The sequence below is a fragment of the Hevea brasiliensis genome, chromosome 8, assembly GCF_030052815.1.
Source record: "Hevea brasiliensis isolate MT/VB/25A 57/8 chromosome 8, ASM3005281v1, whole genome shotgun sequence".
NCBI classification, from domain to species: Eukaryota; Viridiplantae; Streptophyta; class Magnoliopsida; order Malpighiales; family Euphorbiaceae; genus Hevea; species Hevea brasiliensis.
In genome coordinates, this window is record NC_079500.1 from 10,472,106 (window position 1) to 10,484,536 (window position 12,431).

Here is a 12,431-nt window from a genome sequence, read left to right on the forward strand (position 1 = left end):
CATTTTTCACAGATTTCGTTACTCAACAGCATGTGTCATTGGTCAGAAGAAAGAGAGTATCTTTATCTTCTGAAAATAGTCTCACATAATAAGCACTAAACAGTATCATTTTACCAGATAAGGGACCAAATTAGTTAATTTCGACATTATATAAGAATTTAGTAGTAAGTTATTTTTAAAATAGAAGAATTAAAGTGTTAAAAATAATATAAAATTAGAGATTATATAATAAATTACCCTTTAAAATATTATTATAATCATTTTTTTTTTGTTAATCTCAGTATTTCCTAATCAAATTTCACAACATTAAATGTTTAAATAAAATAATAGATGAGAAAATTAACATTATTTAAATCATTTAAATAATAAATTATAACGTTTTGAATGATATATTTTAAAAATTCATCCCTTGCTTGAATATTTACTTTTACATAAATCTTAACCAAAAAAATTGTGGTTAATGAACTCTACGGTGGGTGACCCGACCCAAACCAGACCCTTCACATACTCTTCAAAAAAAAAAAAAAAGAGAATTGTTACATAATATACAGAATCACTTATTAAATGTTTATAATAAATTAAATTTAGATAAAATTTTCCAAAATGGGACTAGAGTGAAAAAGATTGATGGAAGTGTAGCAAATTGAATGAGGCTTTAACGAGACGTGGGACATTATCAAAGATGGAGTTCTCTTCTATTTTCTTTTTGTAATCCTGCAAGTTTTCAAACATGGCGTTCTTAGAGGACAGTGTGCGAGAGAAGAGCACCCAGTTTCGTGCTTCACCCTCGGTTTTGAATGCCCATAGGACTGGTGGAATGCAGGATCTTGAGAGATGATTATATAAATTTTCACTTTATAATATTTTATTTTACATTTTAAAATGTGAGAAATTTTTGTCTTGTTTGGTCTACACAGACCCCAATTTTGAATGCCCTAATTTATCTACTTTTATAATTAATTATGAATTGGTAGAACTCACTAATTAAATATATGTATCTCAAGTATTTATATATAAATATTTTTTTATAAAATAAAATAGCGCAGGGTATATATTAGTTTATTATCAGCCATTGTTTAATTAGGAACACTCAAGAACCAGATTGCTCTTTAATTCATTAGGAAGGTCAAGGTTAGAAACTTTTAAAGGGTATATAATTTTGGTGGTATCAGTTATTCAAGTGATATGGAATTTTCTTTTACAAGCTCTTCACTTTTTAATTAAATTTCAAATAAAATCAAATGAATTAAAAAAAAAAGGCAATTAATAATTGAGTTTGGTTTAGAATAGAAGTGGACAAATGAAGGGAATTAAGAACAATTCCAATTGATTGTATGGATTGGAGATGTACGATTTAGACTAAAGACCAGTCAACCATTGTTGGTCTTTTGCACAACCCACTTGAAGAACCCACGAAACTGGATAATGGGGTTGGCGATGGTGGGCTCTCTATTTTTATATATACGTATTATAAAAAATAAAAATAAAATAACTAGTGAGAAGTTGCACGTGTTTTAATGATTCTATAGCTATAAATAGCTTTGGATAATAGGTTAATGCCACCATAGTCACAGCTACCTTTTCCACTCTTCTCAGATTGATTTTCTCAGTTAATAATCTCGATATTGTTGAATTGCAATGGCTCCAACAATGGCAGTATCATCCACCGATTCCTTTGATATCACTGATTTTGTCATTAATAAAGGGAATGGAGTGAAGGGACTTTCTGATTTGGGCATCAAAAGCCTTCCCTCTCAATATATTCAACCCCAAGAGGCATTGATCAATATCATCCCACAGCAATCCATACCCGTTGTTGATATGTCTAACTGGGATAATGACCCCAAAGTTGCAGAATCAGTCTGTGAAGCTGCAGAGAAATTTGGCTTCTTTCAGCTGGTTAACCATGGCGTGCCACTTGAGGTACTCGATGGTGTTAAGGATGCAACCCATCGTTTCTTTGGGTTGCCAGCAGAGGAGAAGAGGAAGTACACCAAAGAGCTTTCCTCCACCAACAACGTCAGGTTTGGAACTAGCTTTAGTCCTGATGCAGAGAAAGCTCTTGAATGGAAGGATTACCTTAGCCTCTTTTATGTCTCTGAGGAGGAGGCTTCTGCATTGTGGCCCTGTGCTTGCAGGGATGAAGTCCTTGAATACATGAAGAGATCCCAAGTCCTCTGCACAAAGCTAATGACTGCACTCATGGAGAAGCTGAACGTGAAGGAAATAGACAAAACAAAAGAATCTCTGCTAATGGGCTCCAAAAGGATTAACCTCAACTATTATCCAAGATGTCCAAACCCTCAGCTCACTGTTGGGGTAGGTCGCCACTCCGATGTTTCCTCACTCACTTTCCTCCTCCAAGACGAAATCGGTGGGCTTTATGTGCGAGTCAACGAAGGCAAAGGCGAAGAAGATGGTTGGGTTCATGTTCCTCCTATTGAAGGATCCCTTGTGATCAACGTGGGAGATGCACTTCAGATACTGAGCAATGGTCGATACAAGAGCGTAGAGCACTGTGTGATCGCAAGCGGGAGCAAGAACAGAATTTCAATTCCCATTTTCGTAAATCCAAAGCCAAATGATGTGATCGGTCCTTTACCTGAATTGATCGATGCTGGAGAGAAGCCAAAATATAAGAACATTCTTTACTCTGATTATGTGAAGCATTTCTTCAGGAAGGCTCATGATGGCAAGAAGACTGTCGCTTTTGCTGAGATTTCATCTTAATAATTTTCCCATTATATATATATATATATATATATATATATATATATATGCTGTAATGTAATTCTAAAATTCACTTTGATTCTTGTCCCTAAAAAAATTAGTTCAACCACAAGATGCATGTAATAACACAATTAAGTAATTGACTTCTATTTCTTCTCATTCTCATTGTTATTTTATTATTTTTTTAATTTAATACGATATTTTAAAACTGATTATATACTTTTAAAATCTATCGTACGATCGAATATTTGTAAAATCTGATTCATTGTCATCTCTAGATATCACCTTATTGAATAAAATATAGTTAATTATCATGATTGATAAAACATAGTTGTCTTGATTGGTAAAGGGAAGTTCAGAGCAAGTGCCAAGATGTTACATAACCCTATCTATAATGATCTTCAAGCATGTAATCCAATAATGAAAATACATATACGTAGCCACAAAACAATTTAAGTAAGAACATAAATAAGCTTTCCCCTACGATGCGTTTGCTAATTAAGCTGATTTTCCGTTCAAAGATTAAAAATTCTCCTTTTTTGGCTGATTTAAAGCTTGCTCGATGGAACCCCAATTCGTGCATCTCTGGATCTCTTTTCCACAGCTCGATCATTTGGCAGATGACCCATGGACCTTCCGTTATCAAAGCCACCTTCCCTTTGAATATACATGGTGTGCTCTAAATGGTGACTCCATCACAACCAAATATCTCAAAATCAAATTTCATATTAATAATCTCAATCATATATACGATTTGATTAATTCATGTATTAATTGAGGGCTAATTATTAGGTACACCAGGTGCACTAAAAAATAGTCATCCCTCTCTCATAGAAAGTGGGTCCTTCCTATTATATAGGAAGTGGGTCCCACATAATTGCGAGAGAAGGTGTATGTGCACCAGGTGCACTTAATAATTCTCCTTAATTGAGAGTAAATGTGGTGTTTAGTGACTCAAAAGACATAACTTTTATTTCTAAATTAATTGTTTTACCTGCGAGTTGCGTTAATGTAATTTAATATTTTTATATTTTATATTTTAAAATTATATTATTTTATTAATTATAATAAATATAATTTAAATTTGTATTAAAAGTTTTAATAATTATAATTGAATTTTTATTTTTTAAATAATTATTAATTATTTTTCTGAAATATATTTTCATAAAAATGTATAATATAATAGATCTTTAGAGCAGTCATCATAGTAGATATCATATAATTAGAAATTCTACTAGGAACAAATTGGAATGACTTTGTATTTTTATTACAATTATTTAGATGATTCTCATTTTTAAATATTTACTTGTCATAAATCAAGTAAAAAAATTTACAATTGGAGGATTAGTTTTTTATTTTAAAAAATTTAAAGAAATATATCATTTAATTTAAAATTTTAATATAATTTTATTAATATTTTTTTTATTATATGTCACATGACAATTTTTTAAATATTAAATTATGTGGCTTAATTTTTTGTAAGTTATTTTTTAATTTATGCCACATTGATTTTATTAAGTACAATTGATTTTACAAGCATGTTGTGGTTGAACTAATTTTTTTTGCGAAGAAGAATCAAAGTGAATTGTAGAATTACATTACAGCAAATATAACGGGAAAATTATTAAGATTGAATCTCAGCAAAAGCGACAGTCTTCTTGCCATCATGAGCCTTCCTGAAGAAATGCTTCACATAATCAGAGTAAAGAATGTTCTTATATTTTGGCTTCTCTCCGGCGGCGATCAATTCAGGCAAAGGACCGATCACATCATTTGGCTTTGGATTTACGAAAATTGGGATTGAAATTCTGTTCTTGCTCCCACTTGCAATCACACAGTGCTCTACGCTCTTGTATCGACCGTTGCTCAGTATCTGCAACGCATCTCCCACGTTGATCACAAGAGATCCTTCAATGGGAGGAACATGAACCCAACCATCGTCTTCGCCTTTGCCTTCGTTGACTCGCACATATAGCCCGCCGATTTCGTCTTGGAGGAGGAAAGTGAGTGAGGAAACATCAGAGTGGCGGCCTACTCCAACAGTGAGCTGAGGGTTTGGACATCTTGGGTAATAGTTGAGGTTAATCCTTTTGGAGCCCATTAGCAGAGATTCTTTTGTTTCGTCTATTTCCTTCACGTTTAGCTTCTCCATGAGTGCAGTCATTAGCTTTGTGCAGAGGACTTGGGATTTCTTCATGTATTCAAGGACTTCATCCCTGCAAGCACAAGGCCACAATGCAGAAGCCTCCCCCTCAGAGACATAGAAGAGGCTAAGGTAATCCTTCCATTCAAGAGCTTTCTCTGCATCAGGACTAAAGCTGGTTCCAAACCTAACGTTGTTGGTAGAGGAAAGCTCTTTGGTGTACTTCCTCTTCTCCTCTGCTGGCAACCCAAAGAAACGATGGGTTGCATCCTTAACACCATCGAGTACCTCGAGTGGCACGCCATGGTTAACCAGCTGAAAGAAGCCAAATTTCTCTGCAGCTTCACAGACTGATTCTGCAACTTTGGGGTCATTATCCCAATTGGACAAATCAATAACGGGTATGGATTGTTGTGGGATGACATTGATCAATGCATCTTGGGGTTGAATGTATTGAGAGGGAAGGCTTTTGATGCCCAAATCAGAAAGACCCTTCACTCCATTCCCTTTGTTAATGACAAAATCAGTGATATCAAAGGAATCGGTGGATGATACTGCCATTGTTGGAGCCATTGCAATTCAACAATATCAAGATTATTAACTGAGAAAATCAATCTGAGAAGAGTGGAAAAGGTAGCTGTGGCTATGGTGGCATTAACCTATTATCCAAAGCTATTTATAGCTATAAAATCATTAAAACACATGTGCAACTTCTCACTGTTTTATTAATTTATAACATACATATATATAAATAGGGAGCTCACCATCACCAACCCCATTATGCAGTTTCGTGGGTTCTTCAAGTGGCGATGTGTTAGAGGCCAAACAATGGTTGACTGGTCTATAGTCTAATTCGTACATCTCCAATCCACACAATCAATTAGAATTGTTCTTAATTCCCTTTATTTATCCACTTTTACTCAAAAACCCAAATGATTATTGTGAAAATTCAGTGATTTGCTTATTAATTAATATATTTAAAACTCTATTCTCAACTACTTTATATTATTATATGACTATAACACAAAAATTAAATTAAAAGAAATATTGAATTTAGTACATATTGTTAAAATAAATTACTCAAAATATTAACTGATCAAATTAAATTAGACTATAAATCATTGGACTTGAAAATATAAACCCTAGTTATTTTTTTTTATTTTTAATATAAAAAAAATTTTATTAAAATTAATTTTTTATAAATTTAAAATATAAATATATGGTATTTTTTTATTTAATAAATAAATTTTATTATATATTTTATATTTTAAATTTATCATAAATTAATTTTAAAGAAGAAAAATCCAACGTGATAAACCTGGTACAGCAAGTCTGCAACTGGAATTGACTAGCATACATTTCAATACTGAAATGACCAAATTACCCTTCAGATCGTCAACTTGAATTGTTTAGCACGGCAGTGCCAGTGCAACACCAAATCCCTCGTGGACGGCTACTGATTTTTTTTTTTTTTTTTAAAGAAAACTTTTTAGTGCGTATCAAAATGGTCTAAACATAGAAATGTTCTATTTGTTTAAAATAAATTTTCTTATTAATTATATCAAATTTTCTAATTACTTAATAACTTAACCCTTATTTATACTTTAATTAAAAAAATTAAAATTAATTAAAGCTTAATTATAACCCAATATTTATAACTGGAGAAGTTTAATTTAATTATTTTTAATTATTTTTAAACTTAGTTAAGAAATTTTAATTTAATTTTAATTTAATTTAAAAGTTAATAAAATTAAGAAATTGAATTTCTTAATTTTTAAATTTAAATTAAGAAATTTAATTTTAAAATTAAAAAATTAAATTTCTTAATTTTTTTATTTAAATTAAAAAATTTAACCTATGAATTAAATTAAATTTAAATTAAAATTTTAGAATAAAAATTCTTAATAAATATAGAAAATAAATTAAATATTTTGTCAATTATGTTTTTCCATCATTGTTTCCTGTTAGATTTCACATCTAATTAATATTATTGTTGAAGCTGTCATTTAAAAAAAATATTTTTTAAATATATTAATTAAAAAATACATTATTTTTAAATATTATTAAAAAATAATTTAAAATTTTATTTTATTATTAAAATATAGGAAATTTAAATTAAAAAGTCTCTGACTCTAATCTACCTAATTAATTAAAGAGCAATCTGAGTGGTCCTAATTAAGCAACGGCTGATAATTAAATCCTTATTGAACAAAGCGAGGTTTCCAATGAAGTCTTGCCGTCTTCATCTGATAATAAATGACTCATTATTATTATTATTATTATTATTATTATTATTATTATTATTATTATTTGTTAATATGGTTTTTTTTTATTTTAAATTTTTTCCTAAAGAGAGAAAAAATTAGAGAAAATCCTTAAAACTTGAAAAGAAATGAGACAGGATAGTGATAATTAATTATTTCAAAAAATTGATTGTAAGTGATTATTGCAAATAATTAACGAAAAATAAATATTTAAATTTACAAAAGTACCATTTATTAATGTAAAAAAAGAGAATTAAATATATTTTTATCACTAAACAATAAAAATATATATATTTTAATATTGTTTTAACGATTTTTCTAATAAATATATTTATTTATTTATTATAATTTCTACACTGATAATATAAGAAATCATATTTTTTTACGTGATATTGCACTTTTAAATGTAATGTTATATATTTTTATGTAATATTAATAATTTCTAATGTAAAATTAATAATAAATAAATATATTTAATGAATCTTAATACGTGTAATATTGCATTTTTATAAAAACAGTTGCTTTAAATATATTATTAAATTGTTGTAAAAATAAATTTGAGATTATTTAATTTATCACAAATATATCATATTGAAGGCAGGGCCAGAGCCAAGAATTAAGTTAGTGGAATAAAAAAGTTTTCGTTTTGCTCAATTAAGTGAAAATGTAAGTATTTTATATAATAATAAATTATCTATTGAGAAAAAACATAATAAATACAAATTTTAATAAGTAGCAATAATTAGTAAAAATAAATAATTTTATAAAATAATAAATTCTCAACATAATTTCATAATTAATCTTAATGAGTTTTTATTTTCTAAAAGCATTACTTAATTACTTTATTATTAATGTTATTAAAAATATTTTTTAATTCATGGTGCGCAAAATCATGGTGATGTGATTAATTCAATATGTAGACATATTCTCCCACCACATCTCTTGTATATTTTTTTTTGCAAGATATGAAATTAATTTCTTATAAAAGATTATAATAATAAAATTATTTTTTATATTGACTCGGCTCTAAGATCATGGGAATATTTATTAAACTCTAACTCGAATCTTTATCATTTCTAGGGATAAATATTAGTAATTATAATAAATTTTTAGATTTAATCTATTATAAATTTAAAATACAAAATATATAATGAAATTCACCTATAAAATATATAAATTTTATTACTTTTTTATAAGCAATTTTTATTATGATTTTATATAGTTTTGTTTTCTCACTAACATGAATTTTCCTATTTAACTCATTGATTCTATGAAATTTGTACATAAAATATACATCAATCAAGAGATGATGTCTCAATCCCTAGCTTGATTGCATGATTTTTTTTTTTCCTTTAACTTCAACACTGAGATTAGTTTAATTTGGCTTAATTTGGCTTAATTTAGTTATTTAGGGCATATTATTTTACTTATCAGATTTAAATTTTAGTTTTCATTCCTTCAATCTCTATTAAAAAAACAAAGAAGAAGAGAAGAAAGAGACTAAGCATAAGCATTGGTTTCAAAAACTATATATGACTTGTCCTCTATCTCTATATTTATAGAATTTTCTCTATTACTCTTTGTTTGGTGGAATAGAGAGTTTGACAAGGAAAAAGACGAAAACAAAATTATTCACAGAAGATTAATGCTAAATTATGTGAATTTTTACAAAATTATTATAGTTTATTATAAATACTTAGTGATTACAACATTAACAGTAGTGAACTGGTAGAATAAAAATTATTACATTTCAGCAAACTCCACAGTCTTCTTGCCATCATGAGCCTTCCTGAAGAAATGCTTAACATAATCAGAGTATAAAATGTTCTTATATTTTGGCTTTTCTCCTGCAGCAAGAACTTCAGGCAACGGTCCGATCACATCACTTGGCTTTGGGTTGACGAAAACTGGAATGGAAATCCTGTTCTTGCTCCCACTCGCAATCACACAATGTTCAACACTCCTGTATCGACCATTGCTCAGTATCTGCAGTGCATCTCCGACATTGATAACAAGAGATCCTTCAATGGGAGGAACGTGAACCCAACCATCTTCTTCGCCTTTTCCTTCGTTCACTCGCACGTAAAGTCCACCGATTTCGTCTTGGAGGAGGAAAGTGAGGGAGGAGACATCGGAGTGGCGGCCTACTCCAACAGTGAGCTGAGGGTTTGGACATCTAGGATAGTAGTTGAGGTTAATCCTTCTGGATCCCATTAAAAGAGACTCTTTCTTTTCGTCTATTTCTTTTACATTGAGTCTCTCCATTAGAGCAGTCAATAGCTTTTTGCATAGGATTTCAGATTTCTTCATGTATTCCAAGCAGTCATCCCTGTAAACAAAAGAATCGTCATTCACGGAACAATAGAGTATAAATTTTTTTGGGGGTTAACAGAAACCAACAGACTGGAGAGAGAAAAAAAAAAAAAAAAGGTGTTTCAGGTTTTCTTACTTGCACTCAGGAGGCCACAATGCAGAAGCCTCTTCCTCAGAGACATAAAAAAGACTCAGGTAATCCTTCCATTCCAGAGCCTTCTCAGAATCAGGACTAAAGCTAGTACCAAACCTGACACTGTTAGAAGGTGAAAGCTCCTTGGAGTACTTTCTCTTCACAGCAGCTGGTAGCCCAAAGAAACGATGAGTTGCATCCTTAACACCCTCAAGCACTTCAAGAGGCACACCATGGTTAACAAGCTGAAAGAACCCAAATTTCTCAGCAGCTTCACAGACAGATTCTGCGATCTTGGGATCATTTTCCCAGTTTGACATATCAATGACAGGTATAGATTCATTTGGGATGATATTGATCAATGCTTCTTGGGGTTGGATATATTGCCTAGGAAGGCTTTTGATGCCCAAATCAGAAAGACCTTTTACACCATTCCCTTGGTTGATCACAAAATCAGCGATATCAAAGGAGTCAGTGGTTGTTTCTGCAAGTGTTGGAGCCATTTCTTAGACTGTGAAAGGAGTGAAAGAAGGATATAGGATTGTGGAAATTTTGGTTATGTTTGGTTGAATCGAATGGAAAGGAGTCTGGTGTTATTTATAGAAGAACAAGGCATGTGACTGCTTTTCTTGCTCTAATTTGATTAGGAAGGAAATGGGTAGAGCACTCACAAATTCGAATCCAAATAATATTATTAAAATTCATATTTTATAGTAAATTTGATTAAAATTTATACTTAATTAGTCGATTTCGTTCTAAACCCGATTATTATTATTCGAAAAAAAAATTCGAATCCGTTTAATTTTATATATTTTAATTAATATTTTATATAAAAATTATTTAATTAATAATTTATATTTTAAAATTTTAATGATTTCATAAAATATTTAAATTTCATTTTATATAAAATAAAATATATAAAAATTTATAAATATTATTATAAAAAATATATATTTTATATTTAATTAAATATTTATATAAACAGGTTCGGGTTCGGGTTCGGGTTCGGACAACGGATACCCAACGTATAAAAATCGAATTCATTACGGGTATTATTTTTAAAACTCAAATCCAATTATATAATAGCCAAACTCATCCTATTAGCATTCGATCCAATTAAATACCCACAAAAACCCAACCGGTTTCTATCCCTAAATTTGATAACTACCTCACCAACTGCGGATTAATTCTTTATTTATTTCACAGAGTATACCTCATCAACCAACTAATATTCCACATTCATGCCTCTCCAGCTAGCTGCATTTTTCATGGCTTCTCCATGTGCTTACATATCCACAAAAGAATCGTTCTTCTCCCTTAAAAAAGGGCAATTTTAATTAATTATATATATTAATTAAGTTTCAATTTTAATAAAAGAAAAGAAAAAGAATAAAAATTTCAAACAAATCCTGGCATCACATGACATTGAATTAATTATTATTTAGTATTGGAGTTTGCTCCTCCGGTTCTCTAATTAAAAAAATAAGCACTGATTATTGTGAAGTTTATTGTTAATAAATTAAGAAGATCGAAACAAACTCTGCTTCTTTGTTAAATTAAATTATTTTATAATAAAATAAGTATAAATAAACGTGATTTCATTTTTAATTATTTTTCATATTTATATAATTGTAAATAAATTAATATAATTATATGTAATAATTTAATTGATTTAATTTGCAGATAATATGGTAAATTGAGTCTACTTGAGATACTCTTTTTAATTTTTTTTCTTTATAGGTATTTTTTTTTTTATTATTAGAGTTCAAATTTAGAGCGTCTTATTCAAAAGTTTTTTTTTTAATAATAATATTTCATGTTACTTAACTTAGTTTAGTTTAATGATTGAATGCATATCACTCAACTGGTAGGCGTTAAGTTTTGAGTTCCTACCCCTCAATCTCGAAAAATTGTACAATATAACCAATGTATGCACAATGGTTTCATTGTAACAATTGATTGTAGTGGATTTTACGTGAGTCTCATCATAATTAATGATTATTATTAAACCGTTGTATATATAATTATTAAACCAAATAAAAATTCATCAATCTCCCTATATAAAATAAAGGCTTTCATGTCATAATTTTTTTTTTTAAAAAAAGCATGCTAATAATAAACCTTATGAAATCATATTTGAGAGTTTTTTGTACGTTAGAAATTCTTGATCAGAAGATTGGCCATTATGGAATTTGTTGAATTGAAACTTCTTAATCCTTGCATTTAACAATAAAGTCTATTCGAATAAAATAAGAATTTGAAATGAAAAGCATTGAATTTGACAATGCATCGTCGTTTTATGATGTTTACTTTGAAATATAAATCAAATCCATTTTTAATTAGAACTCATCGGAAGCACCCAAATTGAATCCCAAGTAAATTTTACGATTGACATTGATATATGCCGTGTTATATCCTTCATTGATTGATCACCCCATCAGCAAAGAGACATTGTGATTAAAGTCTTGCAAGGTGACTTATTGGTGCTGAATTTTGCCCATCTGATTTTTTTCGAAATGCTTAGGCATTAATAATGGAGAATGATCAATTTGGTGATGTAATAGTAATCGCCCTTAATTTTTCTCTACATGGTATTATCTATGCCGTGTTTTCTCCTCCATTGAATATTAACCACAACGATGATCAGTAGTCAGAACTCAGAAACAAAGCTCTTAATTTAGTCGAGGTCTGCATAATGTACTGGTTTTTGCAGGGTTTGCCAGAAGAAGCAGAGCCATTTCAAAACTTACTGTTGCTCATCTTCTTGTGGTGATTTCCTTCTTTTTTTTACTCTATTTTCTTGTTCTTTTACGTTATCATTGATTCATTTGCTACATTATGATACGTT

At 29.6% G+C, this 12,431-nt stretch overlaps 3 protein-coding genes across 3 annotated transcripts; 1 reads left to right on the forward strand and 2 right to left on the reverse strand.

Annotated features, from left to right (window-relative positions):
- Positions 1-1,529: 1,529 nt before the first annotated feature.
- On the forward strand, positions 1,530-2,889 carry LOC131182481 (feruloyl CoA ortho-hydroxylase F6H1-3-like). Its single transcript, XM_058152039.1, has one exon. The coding sequence runs from the start codon at positions 1,639-1,641 to the stop codon at positions 2,728-2,730; it is 1,092 nt and encodes a 363-aa protein (XP_058008022.1). The 5' UTR covers positions 1,530-1,638; the 3' UTR covers positions 2,731-2,889.
- Positions 2,890-4,213: 1,324 nt separating this feature from the next.
- LOC110646506 (feruloyl CoA ortho-hydroxylase F6H1-3-like) lies at positions 4,214-5,545 on the reverse strand. Its single transcript, XM_021799965.2, has one exon. It carries the CDS (start codon positions 5,444-5,446, stop codon positions 4,355-4,357), a length of 1,092 nt encoding a protein of 363 aa, XP_021655657.2. The 5' UTR covers positions 5,447-5,545; the 3' UTR covers positions 4,214-4,354.
- A 3,245-nt stretch (positions 5,546-8,790) lies between these two features.
- Positions 8,791-10,165, reverse strand: LOC110649460 (feruloyl CoA ortho-hydroxylase F6H1-3-like). The gene is made up of 2 exons (XM_021804038.2): positions 9,587-10,165; positions 8,791-9,466 (listed from the first exon to the last, which is right to left on the reverse strand). Exons 1-2 carry the CDS (start codon positions 10,084-10,086, stop codon positions 8,881-8,883), a joined length of 1,086 nt encoding a protein of 361 aa, XP_021659730.2. The 5' UTR covers positions 10,087-10,165; the 3' UTR covers positions 8,791-8,880.
- Positions 10,166-12,431: the final 2,266 nt, after the last annotated feature.